At 35.2% G+C, this 20,835-nt stretch overlaps 1 protein-coding gene across 1 annotated transcript; it reads left to right on the top strand.

The window, feature by feature from the left end:
* Positions 1-7,932: 7,932 nt before the first annotated feature.
* LOC149785941 (baculoviral IAP repeat-containing protein 8-like) lies at positions 7,933-20,453 on the top strand. The gene is made up of 7 exons (XM_089976189.1): positions 7,933-8,056; positions 8,355-8,455; positions 11,057-11,325; positions 12,352-12,524; positions 13,089-13,200; positions 16,798-17,019; positions 19,114-20,453. The coding sequence occupies exons 1-7, from the start codon at positions 8,009-8,011 to the stop codon at positions 19,311-19,313; spliced, it is 1,125 nt and encodes a 374-aa protein (XP_089832315.1). The 5' UTR covers positions 7,933-8,008; the 3' UTR covers positions 19,314-20,453.
* The last annotated feature ends 382 nt before the right edge of the window (positions 20,454-20,835 follow it).

Here is a 20,835-nt window from a genome sequence, read left to right as displayed (position 1 = left end):
ATTCACGAAACCGAGGGGGCACCAGAGATGGGGTTGGGGTTGGTGACTGTTTTAGATAGAAGTTCTGGAACAGGAATGTTAACTGGGGTTTACAAACCTTATTACGAGAAAGCATATCCGATGACTGCAGTGATTTATGTTATTCATCCGTTAAATGAGCCTGATGTTAACGCACTTGCGCCAATGCAAGGGTCACTAGCGACCCCGGGTGGTGGGGGTGGGGTGGCATTTTAAATTGTGTCGCCCAGAGAATCACAGAACACTTTAAGAACGCATTACGAGTAAAGTGTCTGACAGCGTTACGACGTGATAAAATAAATCAAAGGGAGGTTAAAGTGCGGTCAAGTGTGGCCATAATTAGCGATATAGCTGAATTAGAAGAAAAACCTTAAGTTTCCCATAACGGTTAAAACAATAACCTGCGAGGTTTAGTACAGCGCTAAGGACATGAAAAATGGAGCTCCGATCACAATAATTGACCATAATGCTCACGCTTGGACTTCAAGTATAACCATATTTCCACGAGATAAACAAGTTAGATATGTTCCTGGTGCTTACAGCACTGGTGTCAACACTGGGGGTGGGGTGATGATATATTTGAGTATATTCGTGAGATCAGTAAACCTGATCCAGTGTCAGTATGGTTGTTTCAGAGTGATGATCAGCTACGACGTGCAGGGATCTTTATCAACCTGAATCTCTTCATACAACGATGACTGAACTTGCCAGAAGATATACTAACGACAACGAAGAGATATAACGATTACTGAGTAATTGTTTTACTGTTCTGTCTGTGGTCGCTCATTTTGCCCAGAAGAAACATTCATGGAGACCAAGGTCGAAATAATTTTTGGAAGACGTACAGCGATCGTGTGCCGAGTATGGGCACGGAGGGCTGTGTAATACCAAATGTGATATTCTTATGTTACTAGTTTAGGCTCTTATAAACAGTAATAAAAGAAAGAGTGAAAACAACAAGCTTTGTAACATTTAACAAATTTTTATTTCCTTTGAAATACACTGTAAAAAAATGATTTAAAAAAAAGAAATTACGGTTTTAAGAATCAAATCCAAAAATAATCCAGGAATGATCCACGAATTAAATGTTAGAAGTCCTAGTAATGAAATGTTCTAATGAATTCAAGTTCGAGTCCCGACGAAATATCCAAAATGGAAGGCGATGATGTATACTGTAGCCTGTATGGCGCTGTATCGTCTACAGTCCTTTGTTATTCCACAGACAATATTCCGGTGTTTGAATTTCCGATTAAAATTTAAAGAAAAGTCTTTGTTAAAAAATTCTGTATGAGCACTAAAATATTTCCAGGAAGAAGACTTATCTTTTAGAATCCAAATAATTTGAATAAAAATTAAAACATAAATCCAAACTGTCACAACAAAAGGAACAACTTTACGTCCCAGTGCTTAGAAGCCCGACTGAGAAATATTTCTATAGACAAAGGTTATACAGTAACTTGAGACGCAAAACAGATTCTCGGATGAGGGCCACCTGATCACATCCTAGAATGGCTTAGAAGATATTTACAAGTCTAATGGCACGTAGTCCAGCACAGCCTCGATTTCACGATTATCATTTACACATTAAAACTGAATTTAAAAAAATTGTTTACTCGATTGTCAATCAAGGTCAGGAACTAGGTCAGCATAATATACAATGTTCGGTGTTTACAACTAACAGACAGGTCAAACTAATTTCTGGAAAATGTCAAATCTCTAGTGAACAAAATTACATTACTTTGACATATAATGAAATTAAAATAAAAAATATTTGAAAACTTACAAACAATTTAATTAAATCAAATATAAATTAAATCAAATATACATAATAATTTCAATGAAGTTATCTCCGTTGATATGGTTGCATGTTACCCAGGAAGTTTTCTTGGGATGGATGACTGTGCCCCGTATTTTAAGCGATTTGGGCATCCTTACCATGAGATTACTAGGGTATCGATAAATGGACCCCTACCCGATTTCGACCAGATAGGATTTTCATTCTTTGAATCATTTGAATTTGCTAAGGGGATTCATCCTGTTATTGTGGCTTAGTTTGGCCGACATTTTAATAAACCTAATCAGGCGAAATCACAACGATTACTGTGCGAAAAATGAACATGGCTGGGTCTCAATAGTATTATTACGGTACATGCTTGATGCGTCGATATTGTTATCGCTGACAGTGAGTGAGGCAATAATTTCCTATCGACCGCAATGACAAGTTTGGATGCCAGAACCCGGCGACAACTGCAGGACGTCATTTGTAAAAGATTCGGGCAGAAAAATCATTGGTAAATTTACATAAGGAGGCTCATCGCATCATAAACGAAGCTGTACACGATTAATTATCGACATGACTGAACTTGAATTTATAATCAAAGACACAACACTGTTGGCGAGTCACGAATTAGATGATACTTGATTATTCGGAATCTGCAGATTATAAGACTCTACCTGAATATTACAGGAACACACAGTTGTCACTACTGTCCTCAGCGCCACCTGTACACGAGCCTGTTGCTAAGCATAAAACTGTTTATCTTAATGAACCAGGCGGTGCCGTGAAGACGACACGCGCAATAAACTTATTTCTGAACAATGATATGGTGGTGCTGAGTCCGACTCACCTGCTCGCAAAAGAGATGAAACAACGAGGGGTTAATTCACATATCTATCACAGTTTCTTTCGATGGAAGAGAAACGCCTGGACCCCAGATCGGATGGGCGAGAACGGTATGCCTAAGATTATGATCTGGGATGAGATATACACTGTGTCGGTGGACGTGTTAAAAATGTTTCTTCAATGGCAGTTGACGAAAAATACAATCGTTATTATGTGCGGAAATCACGCTCCCCCCCCCCCCCCCTTTGTCGGCGAATCTCCACACTGCTGGTGAAAGAATCTGTAGATTATTATGAAGAAATGTTTGAGGACCACAGGGCAATCGATGAGTTGTTGAAAGAATTTAAAACTTAGATAGGGCTACATCTGGATAGCGTCCAGTGCTCGAGGATGCGTCAAGCAATTCCAGAAAAAAACAAACGAAGAATTTTTGGAAGTTATGGCATCCTAGTAACCTGATAGTTGCATCAAGCAAATGTGTTCGTGATTCACTGCAGCAGCGATTTTTTTTGCTTCATCGAGAGAAAAAGCCAGACCTACGTGTCCAATTGTGTTACCGCTCAGCACATACACGTAAACTAGATACTGACGCTTGGATTCCTGGAACCCATGAGAAACAAAAACTTGTACTGAATGAAATTGTTGTCGTCGATGTGGATGCAGTTGAGAAAGCGTTCGCGGCTGAAGCATCATGCTGAACCCAAGGATGTGCTATAACTATTCATTTATCCCAGGGATTAACTGTGATTTGTGATTTGTGATTTTTTTATTTTTAACGCAGCTTTAACAATTTTTCAGTGATATCGCTACGATGTCTGCAATGTGGCAGTTTATAGTGATGTCTAGTACTGGGGCATCATGCCGCAGACATATAGCATGATGTACCACCTAGTCACATTATCCTGACACCAGGCCGACCAGTCCTAACACTAACCTCTTAATGCTGAACGCCAAGCGAGGCAGCTGTTAGTACCATTTTTTAAGTCTCTGGTATGACTCGGCCGGGGATCGAACCCACGACTTCCCGCATCCGAGGCGGACGCTCTAACCACTAGGCCACCGGAGCGGCCAGGGATTAGCTATTTCAGATACTACGATTTGGATTATCGATGACCGTATCGAATGGTCAAATTTAGTTTATTTAGCAGTATCAAAGGTGACAAAAGTGTCTCAATTACGGACGGTTATACCTGAACTTATTCAGGATAACTTCACCATTGCGGACAAGGATCAAACTCAGGCCAATGGTGATGAAATAAGAATTTTTTTAGCTGGCTATCAACATAGTGACATAAAATAAACGTGAGTTTGATCTTGATGTGTCGACGATTATGAGGTTACGACAACAACAAAATAATCACTGTCCGACCTGTAACGCCGTAATGCTATTGCAGCAGTTTTCGAATAATAATCCAAGACAATTTAGCGTTGATAGAATTAATAGAAATTGTGGCCATACACGTGAAAATGTGATGGTGACATGTTTTGAGTGTAATCGACGTCGAGGCGCTAGCTCCTGGGGGTGGGGGGTGGGGGGGTGGGGGCAGTGAACCTTCACTTTTGGGAAGGCGGTGGTAATTGAGTATCTTCAGGAATTATCTGTAATTGTTCACGGACAAATCTACGTTGAGGAGCAGTCGAATCTAATCTGTAGATTGCAGGTCTACACGTGGATCTTACCACGCTGGAAATTTTATGTGCGGTTACACTTCAGACTGGATTAGTCGCTCTTTTTTAACCCCTCCTTCGACATCCCCAGGCTCATATAAATATCTGACAGTCACATTACCTAGTACTGCTTGTTTTGAGAAAGAGTCATGTTGTTGTATTGGTATGCGGTTTTGTGTGATTGCATTGGCGGGTTTCATAGAAATTCCAAGTGTAATTTCATTATTTAATGCGGCTATCACACTTGACAGTCTTGTAACCCATTCACGAGATCGAGTGTTGGTGGAAATTTCTTGAGCCTATTAATATGCAAATAATCGCTCAGCAAGTGTTCGATTAAATGGTTCAAAGATTACTTGATCACGATGAATTGCGGTATGCCTTCGTCTGATTTTGACCTTATGGTTTGCATCATCGATGTTACTGCACTAAGACATTCTTTGCCAGGATCAACCTGTAGTAACTGTGGCCATTGCAAGGGCCCTCGTCTATAAACTCGTTCAAACGTAGAGGCAACTTCGGTGGTGTTTAAGCGGATAACGGTTCTGCTTCTTTGTATCTACTTGCAACGTCAGCAACAGTTAATGCATATTTGCATGTGCGTGATTGACGTCGACGTGTTTTAATAGTATCATGGGGTAAAAACAATATATCGGCCTGATGAACTTCATTGGGGATACTGACATCAAAATGCCCATGTTGAATTTGTTTCGGGGGTGTTAGCTAAATTGCATATTGCCTGTCGTCCTAACCAATCTTCAGCTGCAGAACATGTAACCCTTTCAGCGCCAGTAAGTTTACTAATAGCAGCCATACCCCTCCAGTATCCCTTTGGGCTGTAATAAATCGACTCCATTATTATAATTTTAATTATCGGCCGAATAATTACCCAGCCACTAAAACTAATTTACCTTTCATCGCAGATCTTACCAGCCAATTAGCTAGTGATTGTTACATATATTTTTTTTGTTTACTGACTTTAGCGTGTGTGTCAGCTTCACGTCTACGATATGTTTTAAATCTGGACTTTTATACGCGACATGATGAACATGACACGCCTAATCAGTTGCATTCACTGGAGACTCTCCTGGTCTAGGTTGATTTCGCTCATCGAGTTGAATATCAAGTCGGGTTCCAGGACCACAATAATTATACCCAGGAGGATGTTTTTGGGTACCACATTTCATGCACTTGTCTGTAAGTGCACGCCTTTTATTCTTCGTCATTAGTGTTGTTAATTCAGTGGTATCAGTAAATCCCTTGCACTGAACACAATATAAATTCATAGTATTCGTTATATTTGCCTTAATGTGGATGTCATTGATTTCTCAGCGATACGAGAAATATAACCAGTCAAGCACCATCCAGCGTTGCCAATCTCTATTCGAGCAATTATTATAGGGACGTCTGGGTCTGGGAAGACTCAATTATTACTCAACATGATAATGCGATGCCTTAAGTGGGATAAGTTATATTTAGTGGCGCCATCTGAAGATGATCAGCGATGTTGAAATGTTCTTAAGGATTTGAATGATAATGTAAAGGAGATTGCAGCCAGTAAATCAGCCGGGGATGATATTATTGATTCTAATACTGATATCGTTAAAGCTCGGTCGGTCGATGGTCTTAACGGAGATATTATTAATCTTGTAGTGAATGATGATGTGGTGATAGACAAACAAACACATCTAGCTCGGATATTTTCTCGAGGCAGACATAAAAACACCGATATTATCTATGTTACTCAAGGATATACTCAAATACCTAAAGAAATCAGATATAACTGCAATCTTCTGGCAGTATTTAATGGGTTTGATACACACACGCTACAAAATATTCATCAGACTTGGTGCTCCAGTGACAAGGATATAAACACATTTAAAAACTTTTTCTCAAACGCTCAGGCGAACTCACATGGATTGTCACGATAAATTTACATGACCCCAGATCGAGGTATCGCATTGGTCTCGATACAATTTTTGGTTGAGACAGCAACCCACCATTTTTTATCCTCCCCGCACACTCACAACAACAACAACAACAAAAATGACACTTTAAGGCCGGAGAAGTTGCCGCGCCGCGCTTGACACACTTCGCAAAAATAAGAAACAAACGCGACTGCAATAACTTAAAACTGACCTGGTTTACACGACCAGCCGGGCAGCCAATAGACGTACTCGGCGCGTGGGAAAATAATGTATTTATTACAAATACCAGGGACCGTCGCGTTTTTACGCTCGCTGTACAAGCATTGTATTGGGTTTGATTTCACTTACAGTTGTTTTCTGTTTTCACATAGCAGCAGAGAGGGCGAACCGGCAGAATAACTGTATCGATTTCCATAAACAAACAGTCTGTAGAAACGTCTAGACATAGCAGCGCAGTACAATAACGGACAAATAAAAGTAGAAGCAGTGATTTTACAAAATAAATACCAAAACGATGCCATAGGGTTCGCCCTCCCTGTTGCTCATGTTCTGCACTAGTGTGTGTTATGACAGCACCAGGAATCTTTTGGCAAATAAAGGATGCTCAATTTTGTTGAACTAAAGGTACCTAAATAGGTAGCTTCACGGCACTGTACATGTGGTAACTATTCTCCCCTCGTTGTATATCTGACTTTATTTCCCTATTTATTGGCAACCCGTAAAGCATCTTGTATTGTTTACTATAAAACATATGTGTTTTGAATTAGTTTTTTGAGGACACATATGCTGCGTAGTATGTATTTTTCATTCCTTCGTTTTAATTTAACGATGGTAATTAACGTTTATATATACGGTTTAAAAATGTCAGGTGTTCACTCCTGTAAGTTTCTTTGGTGGGAATCGCGCAATAGCATATAGAGTTACACCATTCATAGAGATCATTCTTGGGATTTAAATTAATTTTCGACAATATTATTGTTGTGGTTTATTTTTTGTCCAGGTTTATTTTTTTTTTATTTTTGTACTGTTATAGAGGTAAATAAAATCACAAATTTACGTTGAATTTTTAAACTTAACATTCTGTGTAGTGAAGAAGCGAATTATTTCTAGTCAAGTAATTATTTCGTCGCAACAATATTCAGAGGTGATACAACAGGACATGGCTTTCATGGATTACATATTACATATTACATATTACAAATATTTCTAGGAGAAATGAAAATGGAAGACATAAATGTAATAATCGGGAGTTCTCTGCAAAAATCGGAAGATATCAAATCGGGAGGTAGGCGTGGAACGACCCGAAAATTCGGGATTTTTTTTCCTTCGGGCGTTAAAGTTGAGAGGTATGGTGTAAGGTCGGTTTCATCAAAGCAAACTAAAGCTCAGCTTTTACGGAATTAGCATAATTTTCAAAGCATTATTTCTTAAAAGGTCATTATTGTATTTTGGAGATATCATTAAAATTTAGTGCAGTGGTGCCGGTGATCAGTGCAGTCTTAAAGCATGGGTACACTGGGCAGTTGCCCAGGGCCTCACGCTTCTAGGGGCATCATGCTGCCCATATTGTTAATGAATATTGAAAGATCTTTTGGCAATTTAATTTGCTTTAAAAAGTGCAGTGGGAAGCACGTTTCCCAATTTTTAAAAATAGTGACATCTAGCGGAATTCCTGTGTGTGGGTAGGGCCGGTAGGGGGCCCCAGTGCATTGCTTTGCCCAGAGCCTACAATGTTGTTAAGACGGCCCTGCCCGTGATTCGACTCCAAGGGATGTACTTCATGCAGCGGAATGAACTTCATTCAGCGCGTGTTCAAACTGTAACTATTTATATCTGTTCTTTTTATAGATGTTAGTTTCTTGCTAGTTAACTGATGCAATGTGCACTTTTAAAGGGCAATTTATTCCTACGATTGGGAAATTATTAGGACAACAATGTAAGCTCAGTACCAAAACAACTCTCTTCTTTATGATTTTCATGCAAGACACTCATTTTGGCACGTATGAACCCACCTTTACAGGAAACTGTGCCCAATCTGGTCATGTGGATAAGATCGGTAATTACCCACAATAAATTCCTTTTGGTAATGTGCCTATTAGTAGTATTATTATTATTAGCACAGGTCACTGGGATCCCAAGAATCGTATTCGTATAGGGTAGTGCAGTATAAAAAGACTCAAACGGCCCACTTTCGTTTCTCCCGACAGTCAAGCCTGAGGTATGTACACTTTGATATTCTATTTACATTATCATTATAGTATATAAGTTGCAAGAATTTTTCAGTTGAAATATTGTTATTCTTTTCAGTGGTGTAGTGGTAAATAAAGAAGTGAGGGAACGCATGTTACACAGATGCGGGTGAGGGGTGGGGACAGATTGGGCGAGCGCAGACCACAGGTGCTCGACGCGAGCTTGATGTTGAGAAAAACAAAACAATAATCTAATAGCAGAAGGAAATCGAGGGCCATGGGTGGAATGAAGTATTTTGAAGTTCCGTACCTTCTCTCTTATATATTATGATAGAGAGGGTCCTATGTCAGAACGGGTCATGGGGGCAATCTAAGGTATTTTTGTCACTCTGTATAATTTTTTTTTCTTTAGATTCTTGTTTTTTTTCTTTCTCAACATCAAGGTCGCGTCGAGCACCTGTGGCGCAGACAAAGTGAAAGCGCAAAAAGTATTCGAACGCTGTTCCCACAGCACTACACCCCTGATTCCAAAGAAATGATGCAAACGATTTTAAATATATTTATTTGTAACATCTTGGCATATGTAAATCCAAGTTATTATTTTTTTTTTAAATATTTTAAAACACTGAAAAAATTTCATTTTAAGCCCAAAAGTCAACGCCTGCGGCAAAAATAAATAGGGGCTCGCTTTTTATTCCCACCAATATCTTCAGTTTTAACTTTGATCTTTCTACATCATAACGGTTTTAAGATTTACTTGCAATTAATTACATATACCAACAGTATACTAAACTTTGATATTTGTAGAAGATTACATGATCCAGTTACATCAGGGACCTATATAGCTAACACTTGGTAATACAGAAACCTATTAATATGCTGTATGGAATTAGCTGTGATAAAATACACGTTTAAGTCAAATGAAACAGAAAATGACTTTTTTGCAAGTTATTGTATGTATTTCTTAACTTATTGCAATTTCTTTTGGATTAATTTATCAAGATCTCTTTAACCTGTCTTCTATACCGGTCCTACTAAACACTGCAAGGTCAGACAAAGCCCGTTTAGTTTTGCTTAATTCGCATACATTTGTATCCATTGTACGACATTAAACTTGTTTTGCCAATACTGTAATTAAAATAAACGTGTTTTAATGTTGTTTGAACTTAATATTGGTACATACGAACCTTTGGTTGTGTCCCTTTATTTCACATTGTGACGATATGTATGCCGATAATTATTAATAAACGTTTATTAACGAGATATTTAACAAAATAATTATATTACTAAGATGCATACACTAATATTATGAGAGTATTATACTTCATAAGTATTATACAACTATTTAATAGAACAAAGGCAGATAGAGTATGACGGTCATATAACCCAGCGTATGACAAAGGCAGATAGAGTATGACGGTCATATAACCCAGCGTATGACAAAGGCAAACTCAATGTGACAAAGCCAGATTTAATAATTTTATAAAATAATTACATTATTGAGAGACAAATAATAACAATGTGAAAGTATGATATTGCATAAGTTTAATATAAATGTTTAATGGAACAAAGGCAGATAGAGTTTGGCAAAGACTTAAATTAACCAGACAAAGGCAGATTAAATGTCACAAAGACAAATTTAATAATTTTAGTAGATAGAATTGCTTAACAAATTTCAAAAAAATGTTTTTCGAAAAACATACATATACATACATTGACTTCGGTATGCTTTAATTGCATTGTATTTATAATAATTACTTATATTTTTTATTGAAACAAACTTTGTGAATTACGACTGATACTTAACAAATATCACAATATAATTGGGATACGAAAGTTTTTCCAAAGTAGAAAACCCTTAGTAACACTTTGAACAAAATTGATAAAACCTCATTTACTATTTCCTTTTGGCAATTCCGATAGTAACTGCGCCATCATCGGGTCCCATGTCCCGAGTTCGAAAATATATCTTTGTAGGATAGAATCTGTCTATAGTCATACGTGATTTTTCTATCTGTCTTTGTTATAATACTTATATCATTATTATATACATAACTGTTATTTTACATATACTTATATTACGCTTATGCAATATATAACTTTATTATTATTATTATTATTATTATTATTATTATTATTATTATTATTTGTATCAAGAAGATAATAGTTTATAAAATTATTAAATCTGGCTTCGTCACATTGATTCTGTCTTTATCATACGCTGGGTTACCTGACTGGCATACTTTTTCTGTCATTGTACTATTAAATATTTATATTTTACTTATGCAGTATGATACTGTCATAATATTAATGAGTATATCTCAATAATATAATTATTTTTAAACAACTAGTTAATGAACGTTTATTAACAATTGTCGGCATACGTCACAACGCAAAATAAAGGCAAACAACGAAGGTTGCATATATACCAATATTACTTTCAACCAACATTAGAACGAAGTTTTTATACAAATTTTAATTAAAACATTGTCAAACTAAAGTTAATATGTACTAGTAAAACAAACATAAACAGGCTTTTCTGACTTTACATGACTTTGCCTGACTTTGCGATGTTTAGTAGGACCTCTTTTAATACAGCTGATTTCGAATATAATGCTTTTGTCTTTCAGTTGGTCTTCTAGAATGACTACTGTAGCTGGTATAGATCTCTGCCATGATCAGACAGACGGACGGTTAAATCTGAATTTCAGCTACGACAACTTCTCTTCACCAAATCAACATAAATTTGACGGAATAAAACCAGACATAAAACCACATACGCCTTCCCCCAAATACCCCCAACTTAATTCCTTACCAGCTCGGCTCAGCACATTTCATCAATGGCCACTTGCGAGACCTGGACCCCTACAACTGGCCCAGGCGGGACTTTACTATCTTGGTACGTGGACACTCATCAAATACTAGGATACGGAATTTGATAACAGAGAAAATATCTACTACAGTTATGTAGTGTCGCTGGTAGTTCGCGAGAAATTGAAAACCGCTTAAACGATGATCGTTAGACAGTTTTGTCCTGTCTTATTAAAATCGAAATGTCCGACTAAGTTTTTATAAGGAGAGCTTAAAATTCGATTGGAGTTTTCTGTGTCTAGGAATTTGCTTTATGATATTTTAGTTGTTACTGTACATTCAAAATTAAATCTAAGAGATATATGCAGATAATATTATAATGGACTCGTTTTTTCTGTAAGCTATTTTATTTGTCTATGACACCTATCTATATGGCTGTCAGTATTTCTAACATTATGATCAATCTACTATCTTCATACACAATAAATTATCCATCATACGTTCGCTAGGAACAAAGGAACACATAATTGGACTAGCAGTCTACAAAAGGCAAATCAGTTTTGTGACAACATTCCACACTTCGTAATTTGATAATTTGCCTGAAGTGATACTATTTTCAGCACCTTGGAAATTTTCACTTTTATCTATTATTAGACGGAAGATACGCGGGGAAATACGCCTGGTAATTTTAGAATTTGATTCTAAATTTAGAAATTGAGTCACATTGAAGGAAATTTCCTAGGCTGTTCAATTCCGACCAAGCATGAAATCGACAGCTTTGTAAAAAAAAAAAAAAAAAAAAAAAACAACACAAAAAACTCAAACAAAACAACAACAACAACAAAAATACATTGAGAAGATCCACGTCAAATGTTGTATAATCTAGGAATTAATCATACTGGAATCAACAAAAAGGGCTACAATGATAACAGTAGTTTCATAATGTCTTACTTTTAGCAATTACAAATTCAGTTGCCATTAACACATGTAGAAAGGAAGAGATTTACGTGAGAAGGTCAAGAGTATTGTATATGAATGTATCTGTCTGTTTATCTATGTATGTTTATCTATCTTCTTGTATATCTCTGTATTTCTATCTTTCTTTATTTCATAGGTAAAAAGGACCAAACGGTATGTTACTATTGTGGGGGAGGACTGTCGTCATGGAGACCAGAAGACAACCCTGAAAGCGAACACGAACGGTGTTACGCTAACTGCGAGCTCGTTAAAAGAAGGAAGCAACAATATGCTAATTCCAGTACGAAACCCATCTCTGTCTCAAAGCAGGTAATATTGATTGAAATAGAGATGTTAGTAACTTGAACAATTATTTTAATAGACTTAGGGTAAGTGCTCTTTGTATGGATGAGGTGTCCTTAATAGCAACTTGAAAAATGATACATTATTTATTTAGTTGCACGGGGTGTGAATCGAGGGGTTTCAAGCCTACACATTTAAAGCCTGACCCAATGTTTTATGTTGTTACGTTGCCTTGCTTTTTTGTGCTCAACTTGTTAATATCTCAGCTGAAATATTAATGCAAGAAAAGTAATAACATACAGCTGACAGAATAAAGCAAGATCGTTTGTTAGTCAAAATTGCACAATGATTTACATAGTTCTTTGGGAAATTGTAAGCGGTGCATTGCTTTGGCCAGTTCTTAAATCTTTCTAAATATAACTTACTTGCATATCCATTAAGAATCTAAAAGTATTGGGAAAATTCATTTGCTTTTATCAGAGAGAGAGAGAGAGAACATAAACTAATTTCAGACAGCATTTTCATTTTCTGTGTTTTCTTAATGAAAATAACCAGTAGAGTGGAAATTATAAATTAAATTGTTTCTTTCAGGAGCGAGATCTAGAAGATCCGATGAAAAGCGTCGCTGTACAGAGTCTTATAGAATTCGGTTATACGCCTGAAAATATCAAGATGGCCGTGGATCAACTGACGATGCAAAAAGGTATGTAAAGCAACCAAAAAAAAAAATCTCAAAAAAGGAAAAACGAAACGATATTATAATATCTTGCCATATCTAACTATCGACTCCCCGATAAAACATTACGGAAATCATATAATCCAGTTTGAAATATGGATGTATATATGTAGGTAGGTAGGTATGTTACGAGTCTATGCTCTTTAAAAAAGTAATAGAAAAGAGTGAAAGCAACAAGCCTTGTTACATTCAACAATTAATTCATATCCCTTGAATACAAAGTGAAAATGAAAAAAATAAAAGAACTTACGGTATCGCGAATTAAATCTCACAATAATCCTACAGACACAAGTCCTAATAATTTAAAGGATTGAATCAAATTTAGTAGAAATCAAAATTAAATCCAAAACTGAAAGTGTTGATGTGTCCGTCATAACCTGTATGATGCTGATGTGTCAACAGCCTTTTGTTGAATATAATTCTATTTTTGAATTTACTATAAATTCCAGTGAATGTCTCTGTCCATCAATGTTACCAGATCCCTTTTGTGTTACCAGTCAAAATAATCACTTGACTACAATAATTTGAAGAAATAAATTCCAGCCCAAAAATTAATTACTATACACGACATGTAAATACAACTTGATTTTCTTAGATCTTAAAGCACGAATGAAAAACCTTTTCAGTAACAAGATTGTATAGTCTTCTGTCTGACCTCAGGTCAAAATTAACATTTTCTAAAAACAGAACAAAATGTTACCTAATGGAAAAAAACCTTTTAGAATGATCTTAATGTTTAATTTACAGTAGCAATAGTGTTTAGCAGAAACAAAATATACGCAAACGGTTCCTTACAGTCGCTGTGGATTAAAGAAATGTCTTTAATTTTGGCATTTAACTGAAATATACAATATACATTGACGGAAGCCAGTAGGAAGTGTGGCGGATATATAAAAAGAACGGTCAATTTCGTTCTGAGTTAATTTCTTCTACTTCTTTTTCGCTCATGGAAACTACTCGCCGCTTTTGTTTTCAATTTTATTAACGTTAATAAGTATATAGATCGAGTAAGTGAAGAAAGTATTTGAATATTAGGTAGATGATAATATACCATCTGTCAGTAAATGATTTCCTGATCCTGTTATTCACCAATAAATTCAAATATATTAAGATTTTGTTTTAAAGCAGGCCATTTTAAGAAATATATTATCGCACATTGGCGATTTGGTTTATTTTAAACAAGGAAATGTATAATTTAAAAATAATATTGTCTATGACATATATAACCTGGTAACTGAGACTATTACGTAAGTTAATTAGTTTTATTAATTGCTAATTGAGAAGCCTCTTGAGTAAATATAACGATATGCTTAAACATGACGTATGACCGCTTTCGGGAAAGATGGCAATGGCGTAGATGTGGGTCTCCGCCAGTGTACAGGAAAGGTCAGTCTTGCTAAAGTAGACATTATGACTGACCGTGTTTTTCTTGCACGAAAAGGTCAAAATTGTTATAGTAGACATTATGACTGACAGTGTTTTCTTCGCTTAGTTAATACAAATATTAAAAATAAGTCAGTCTTGTGCTATCGAAACATACCCAAAAACTTGCGATGGAAGCATACCCTCCAAAAGTTCTGACAATCAGAGGATCTACCATGTCACAGAATAAAGAAAATTGCAAATGAAGAGAAGAGACAGAGTAAATAGGTCAAATAAAGATCATACGCAAATAAATATAATGGCCGTAGTGGGTCATTGTTGTCTAATTTAATTTGTAATGTAAACCAATTACTTTTTATACAACCTAATGAACCAACATTTTTATTTTGGAAAGAAATGATAGTTTTATGATGCAGAATTTGTGAATTTGCTCTCCCGAAAATACTTGTTATTGCATACATTATTACTGTAGTTATTGTTGTTGTAGGATAGTAACGATGTCGCGACATCTTTTCCTTATGCCGCTATATACGACGGTTCAAACTAATTGAAGAACACTATAGTGCACAGTGATTTCAAGTCAGGATAAATCAATAGAAAATTATGTCAAATAAGGTATCATGACACAAATTCAAATACACCAAAATATTTTTAAAAAATATAATCTCAATTAAACTAAATTAAATTTAACATTAGGACAAAAAACACTAAATCCAGATTTGAAAAAAAAAAACACAAAACAACAAAAGCCTAAAATATGGTATACAAGCAAACTTTTTAAAAAAAGAGCAAGAAGAAGAAAAAATCACGTAATATCTAGTTGATTTAAATAAACCTAGTTTATCTGGCAAGTATCTGCAAATTACCTGAACCAAAATTAATATTATCTGAAGGTAAATATATATTACATGGTTGTTTAAAAGAAGCCGGAAAGGTTTAGTGGTTAAGGCGTTTAATTTAGTAAGGCGAGAATTAGATTCCCATCATCGGATTGGCTACCGTATGTGCCCTTGGGAATGGCAGCTTTCTCTTCTTGTCACGGCACGATATAACCTTCAATGTGTTGCTGTGCCAAAAATATCAAAACCAAAGCCAAAATATAAATCTGTTTTTTGTGTGCTAAATTTGTGGCAGATATCTGTGAATTATCTCAATAGTTTAGGCTGTAGGGTATATAGCGCTAATTAAGAAGATCGGAAAAACATCATTAATAATTTATGTACGTCTCATAAACCCAGTTTAGTTGGGATAAGTTTAGTTAATTGGTTAGCTTTGAAACTTGCAGCCATCACAACTCTTCTTCTGCATAATGTATTTTGTAATGCGCCTGAATAAGGATCCTTTCAGAATTAATAAAGGCCTAAGGAAAAACATATCTATGCACCGAATAATGGATTGATCAGCAGTTAGATCATAGACCAAATTGATAGATCCGGGGAGGCGTTCAACCATGTTTGAAAAATGGCGGTAGTGGTGGTGGGTAAAAGACAGGGGTCCCTGGATGCTTAATTTCCCGTATCAGGGGTAATTAAGAATGTTACTGTGTGTTTCTTATTTTATTTCATCGCATCTGTGTGATATCTGGGCTAAGTTTAACAAGTAAATTGATATCTGTGTTACGTTTACCTCCGTGAAATAATCTCCTTCAGCTGTTGCATGCGCAGAAAAGACATTTCCGGTGAAAATGGGAAAGGTCAAAAGTTAAGTATCTGGCGCCTATGCACGATAAGTCCCATGTGATGACAAATCGTTGTTGTTGTTCTAGGGTTTAACGCCATTTTTCAGCACAAGATAGGCTATACATGGCGGCATGACAAATCGTACCAGATATCGTAAAAAGGAGTCTACTAATTACATGCATCCTTTAATTATAGATTATACTCTGATGCATTTATTTAAGTAACTTCGACTTTCACATTTATTTAAATAACTTCGACTTTCACATTTATTTAAGTAACTTCGACTTTCACATTTATTTAAGTAATTTCGACTTTCACATTTTTTTAAGTAAATTCGACTTTCACATTTATTTAAGTAACTTCGACTTTCACATTTATTAAAGTAACTGCGACTTTCACATTTATTTTCCCACCAATAAACGACATATTTGTCCAAGCATTGTTAATTATTGTGATTGTAGAACGTTGACTGATATTCTTGTGAAAAATTCAATATTTTCAGGTAAAAGCGTTTTGAATGCAGTAGAACTAATGGAGATTCTTGAAAACTTTGATGATAAAGAAAAGACAAATACAGACTTATCAAACGCTGTGAAGTCGAACGAGTCTGAAAAAAGGTCTGAAACCGAGAGTTGCACGGATTCATCATTGTCATCGTCATCAACCTTATTAGTACCATCATCTAACCATGTAAAATATGAACAAGTTGAAGATAATGCAAACTGTAAGTATATTGTATATTTTCTCAAGAGATTAAGAAATATGTATTGTGTAAAGATTTAATATATTCTTTGCTTTTGCGTGAATAACTATTTGTAATCAAATATATTTTTCTAGATCCCCTAAGAAGATTTTATTTTATTTATTTTTGTGAAACATATCACTGAGTGCATTTATTTTGTCCTGAACTGCATGCAACTTGCGCTTTTGGAGCAAATCAAATTTATACTTGATACTGGTGGCATGGTAATACTTTGTTCGGTAGTTGTTGAAGCTCGCAGGGAGAAATACATAAGAAGAGCTAAGAAAGATTTTCTTTAGCTATCGATTTGATATTTGCATGCTTTTAACCTATAATGAATTTTGGAAAGTAAAATCCCGCGTTGCAAATAAATAGGGACAGGAACTCTTGAAAATTTGTTTTGTAATTGGTCCCAAGACTTACACAATTTATCTCAGACTAGATTCGTTGTAATTATCAAGAAAGGTATATGAATAATAATAATAATAATAATATAATAATAATAAACGTTCTTTAACGAGGATAACACATTTGGTCATGGCTGACCCATCTGCCATGTGGTCCTCAGTTTTAGTAATAAAATATTAAAAATAGAAGTTCATGCACATAACCATATATCGTCGCACACTCATTCGTACATATTTGACATGAATGACTATGTGTGACTATACTGGGAAACATACAAATATATATCAATTATGGATATGATTTTAAAGTGTTCTGTTTAGAGCTTTTAATATATCATTCCAGCTGGTCTAGAAAGAATTTCTTTAATGATAATTTAAAAGAAGCAAGGGATGTTGAATTTACGTATCCTCATTGGTAAGGAATTTCATACAGTAGGTGCTGATACAGAAAATGAGCTTTTGTAATGATTGATTTTTGACCAAGGAATCTGGAGATCGTTGTTTGTCGTCGATCGGAGATTACGCTCAGTATTTGATGATCTTAGTTCAGTTATGTTAGAGATATAATCTGGAGAAAGACCGTTTAAAGACTTGTATGTCATGATTCCTTTAAAATAAAGAATACGTTTTTGTATAGGTAGCCATTTCAGACGTGAAAACAAAACATTTGAGGGAGTCATAACAGGAAGTTTCAGTATTATTCGGGCTGCCCTTTTCTGGAGTCTATCAATTCTGGACAGATTATAATTTGATGTGTTTCCCGATATGGTACAGCCGTAATATATCAGTGGTAGTATATAACCCGAAAAATAAATTTCAAGTGATTGTGGAGGTAGAAATTTTGAAAGCAATTTTAATAGAGTTATTCTTTTGACTACCATTGCACATAAGTGATCGATATGCGCATTCCAGCTGAGGTGTTGATCAATGTAGATACCAAGAAGTTTTTGATTTTTGACAAGCCATTTTGAGCTAGAAGTAAATCCATGTTAGTAGATAGACGCTGCCTTGTTCCAATTGTCATACGTTTCGTTTTAGAGATGTTAATATTATTTGTGGTTGGATTGTAAACAGCTAAAATAATAAATTTCCTCTGATAGTTTTGTTGATTTATACATTTTTTTGAGGGGAGGGGTGCATGATATGTTGATAATTTAAGATAGGATTCAACTGTGCACATAATTTGATGGGATTCGCAATAGAGATGCATGTTGATAATGCTAGCAACAAAAAAGAAAAATAACCTAAAATATAGACCCCCCCAAAAAAAAGAAACAAAAAATACCAGCAAAGTTCATAGTCAGTCTTACTGATTCTTACCCCGAAAGGCAAATAGTTTTGGTGACTGCATACATTTTTCAATGTTTACAACGACGTGTCTATAGTATAATTATTCATTTATCTATCTATCTATCTATCTATCTATCTATCTATCTATCTATCTATCTATCTATCCGCACAAGGCCTTGATCTGTGGTTTGAGGTGGCTGAATAATAAACTGAATGAAAGGTAACAGACAAAAAACGTTTTGTGTTATATATATATATATATATATATATATATATATATATATATATATATATATATATATATATATATATATATATATATATTAGGTTATCAGTTTTCAAATTCATTATTTAAGTTTGCTCTAATTTCTTTTTGCAGTGGATGCAAAAGTACTTTTAGAAGAAAACCAACGCCTCAGAGATATGAGTATATGCAAGATTTGTATGGACAATGCTTCCTGTATCGTGTTCCTCCCATGTGGTCACATGGTATGTTGTGCCAACTGCTTTCCGGCCATGCGCAAATGTCCAATATGTCGCGTGCTTGTGCGCGCCACTGTCAAGGCATTTATGGCATGAAAAAGACAACAACAATAAATGGACGTCTTAACCAATAATTATGTATGTATATATGTATGGATGGATGGATGCATGCATGCATGCATGTATGTCTGTATGTATGTATGCATTTATGTATGTATCTATGTGTTAGAACGACAAAACTTCAAACAGTTAAACATTGTTTAATCAGCTTTAGTTATATTCGATGTCTTTAACTTTGAAAACAGTTATAAAGGAAAATGACCCTCACGTGTTTCATCAAATACAAAAATCTTTCTGTTCTCTTCATACGAAAGACAACCCAACATATCAGGATAGCTCCAAAAGCACATTTGTTAATGTTCTTAGAACTTTCTTTAAAATTATGAAATCGAATTGTTTATTTTATCTAGATTTAAAATGGAAATAATATCGAAATCTAAACTGGTATCCAATTCTTCTCTTTATGAGCAGCAAATGTAAAACAAACATTCATGCTAAAGTCAGAATAATAATAGATTCTTTGCAGTCAACATCCACGAGAAGTAAATTTAAACTCTATATATTATAATATTTAAATTGACTCCCAAGCAGCTTGTGATAGAATGGAATAAATCTTTAGTATTTTAAGGCATTTATGAAGGAAGACCGACTCAGACTTGACTGTCTAAAGGAGATGTTGTACCATCGACAAAAAAAAATATGCCTCCATTTGCTATGATTTATTTTATTTCATCAATGGTTCACATTGACTTACTCGAGATGTATCAGGTATACTGGTGAAGGCTTACATAATGAATGTTATATTTGTATGTTTTTTTTTCTTTGTTGTTCATTTTCTTAATACCGGTAGTTTGCCCTATTTTATATGAAAGTAATGGGGCCTACATTTCTGCGACTACTGTTGTAACAAATCCACAGAGAATAGTCTTACTTTACGGTTAATATTAGTGATCTAGTATTTATCTCTGTATGTGTAAGGAAAAGCGAACGTGAAAAGTATTTTCAATCTGAAATTTCTTTTGAATAAAAAAAACACCGGTTTCTTAACTTTAGTCTATATACTAGTTTTCAAAAAAGCGTAATCATAAATTATATTATTGTATGTAATATTGATACACAGGACTTTTTGCAGTATGCTACTAATCAAAATTTAGAATAAATCGATTTGACTTTTAATACATGGTGGACTTTATTTATTGCGTTCTGCAGACAAAGACATTATACACTGTGTGTGTGTGTGTGTGTGTGAGAGAGAGAGAGAGAGAGAGAGAGAGAGAGAGAGAGAGAGAGTTTTTATAACGAGAAAACTGTTTGCACGGTTTTATGCTAAAAAAAAATTAGCCGTCCTTTTCGCTAGCAAGAAGCTATCAAAACTTTAAGTCTTTCAGCAATGCAATAAAATTTGCTCCTTCTGAAACTGAGATTTCATAATTTTAGTAATACCAGCGGGCTGACTGCGGTCGATTACACAAGATAGCTTTTGACTAAATTACGGGGTGTCGTTGTATAAAATTTTATTATATGCTCATTTTCCTTCTCCGTTTATTTACAGTGTCAG

This window comes from Sinohyriopsis cumingii, chromosome 12, assembly GCF_028554795.1.
Source record: "Sinohyriopsis cumingii isolate HCF-2022 chromosome 12, ASM2855479v2, whole genome shotgun sequence".
Taxonomy (NCBI): domain Eukaryota; kingdom Metazoa; phylum Mollusca; class Bivalvia; order Unionida; family Unionidae; genus Sinohyriopsis; species Sinohyriopsis cumingii.
Note: the sequence above shows the minus strand (reverse complement) of the source record. Positions and strands in the feature narration are given on the sequence as shown.

Excerpts from the sequence above, each read along its gene's own strand:
- LOC149785941 (XM_089976189.1), top strand. The coding sequence starts at position 8,009 with ATGTACTTCATGCAGCGGAATGAACTTCATTCAGCGCGTGTTCAAACT. Across the intron at positions 8,057-8,354 it reads ATTCAGCGCGTGTTCAAACT|CACAGGTCACTGGGATCCCA; the intron begins GTAACTATTTAT and ends TATTATTATTAG. Across the intron at positions 17,020-19,113 it reads AGTTGAAGATAATGCAAACT|TGGATGCAAAAGTACTTTTA; the intron begins GTAAGTATATTG and ends TTCTTTTTGCAG.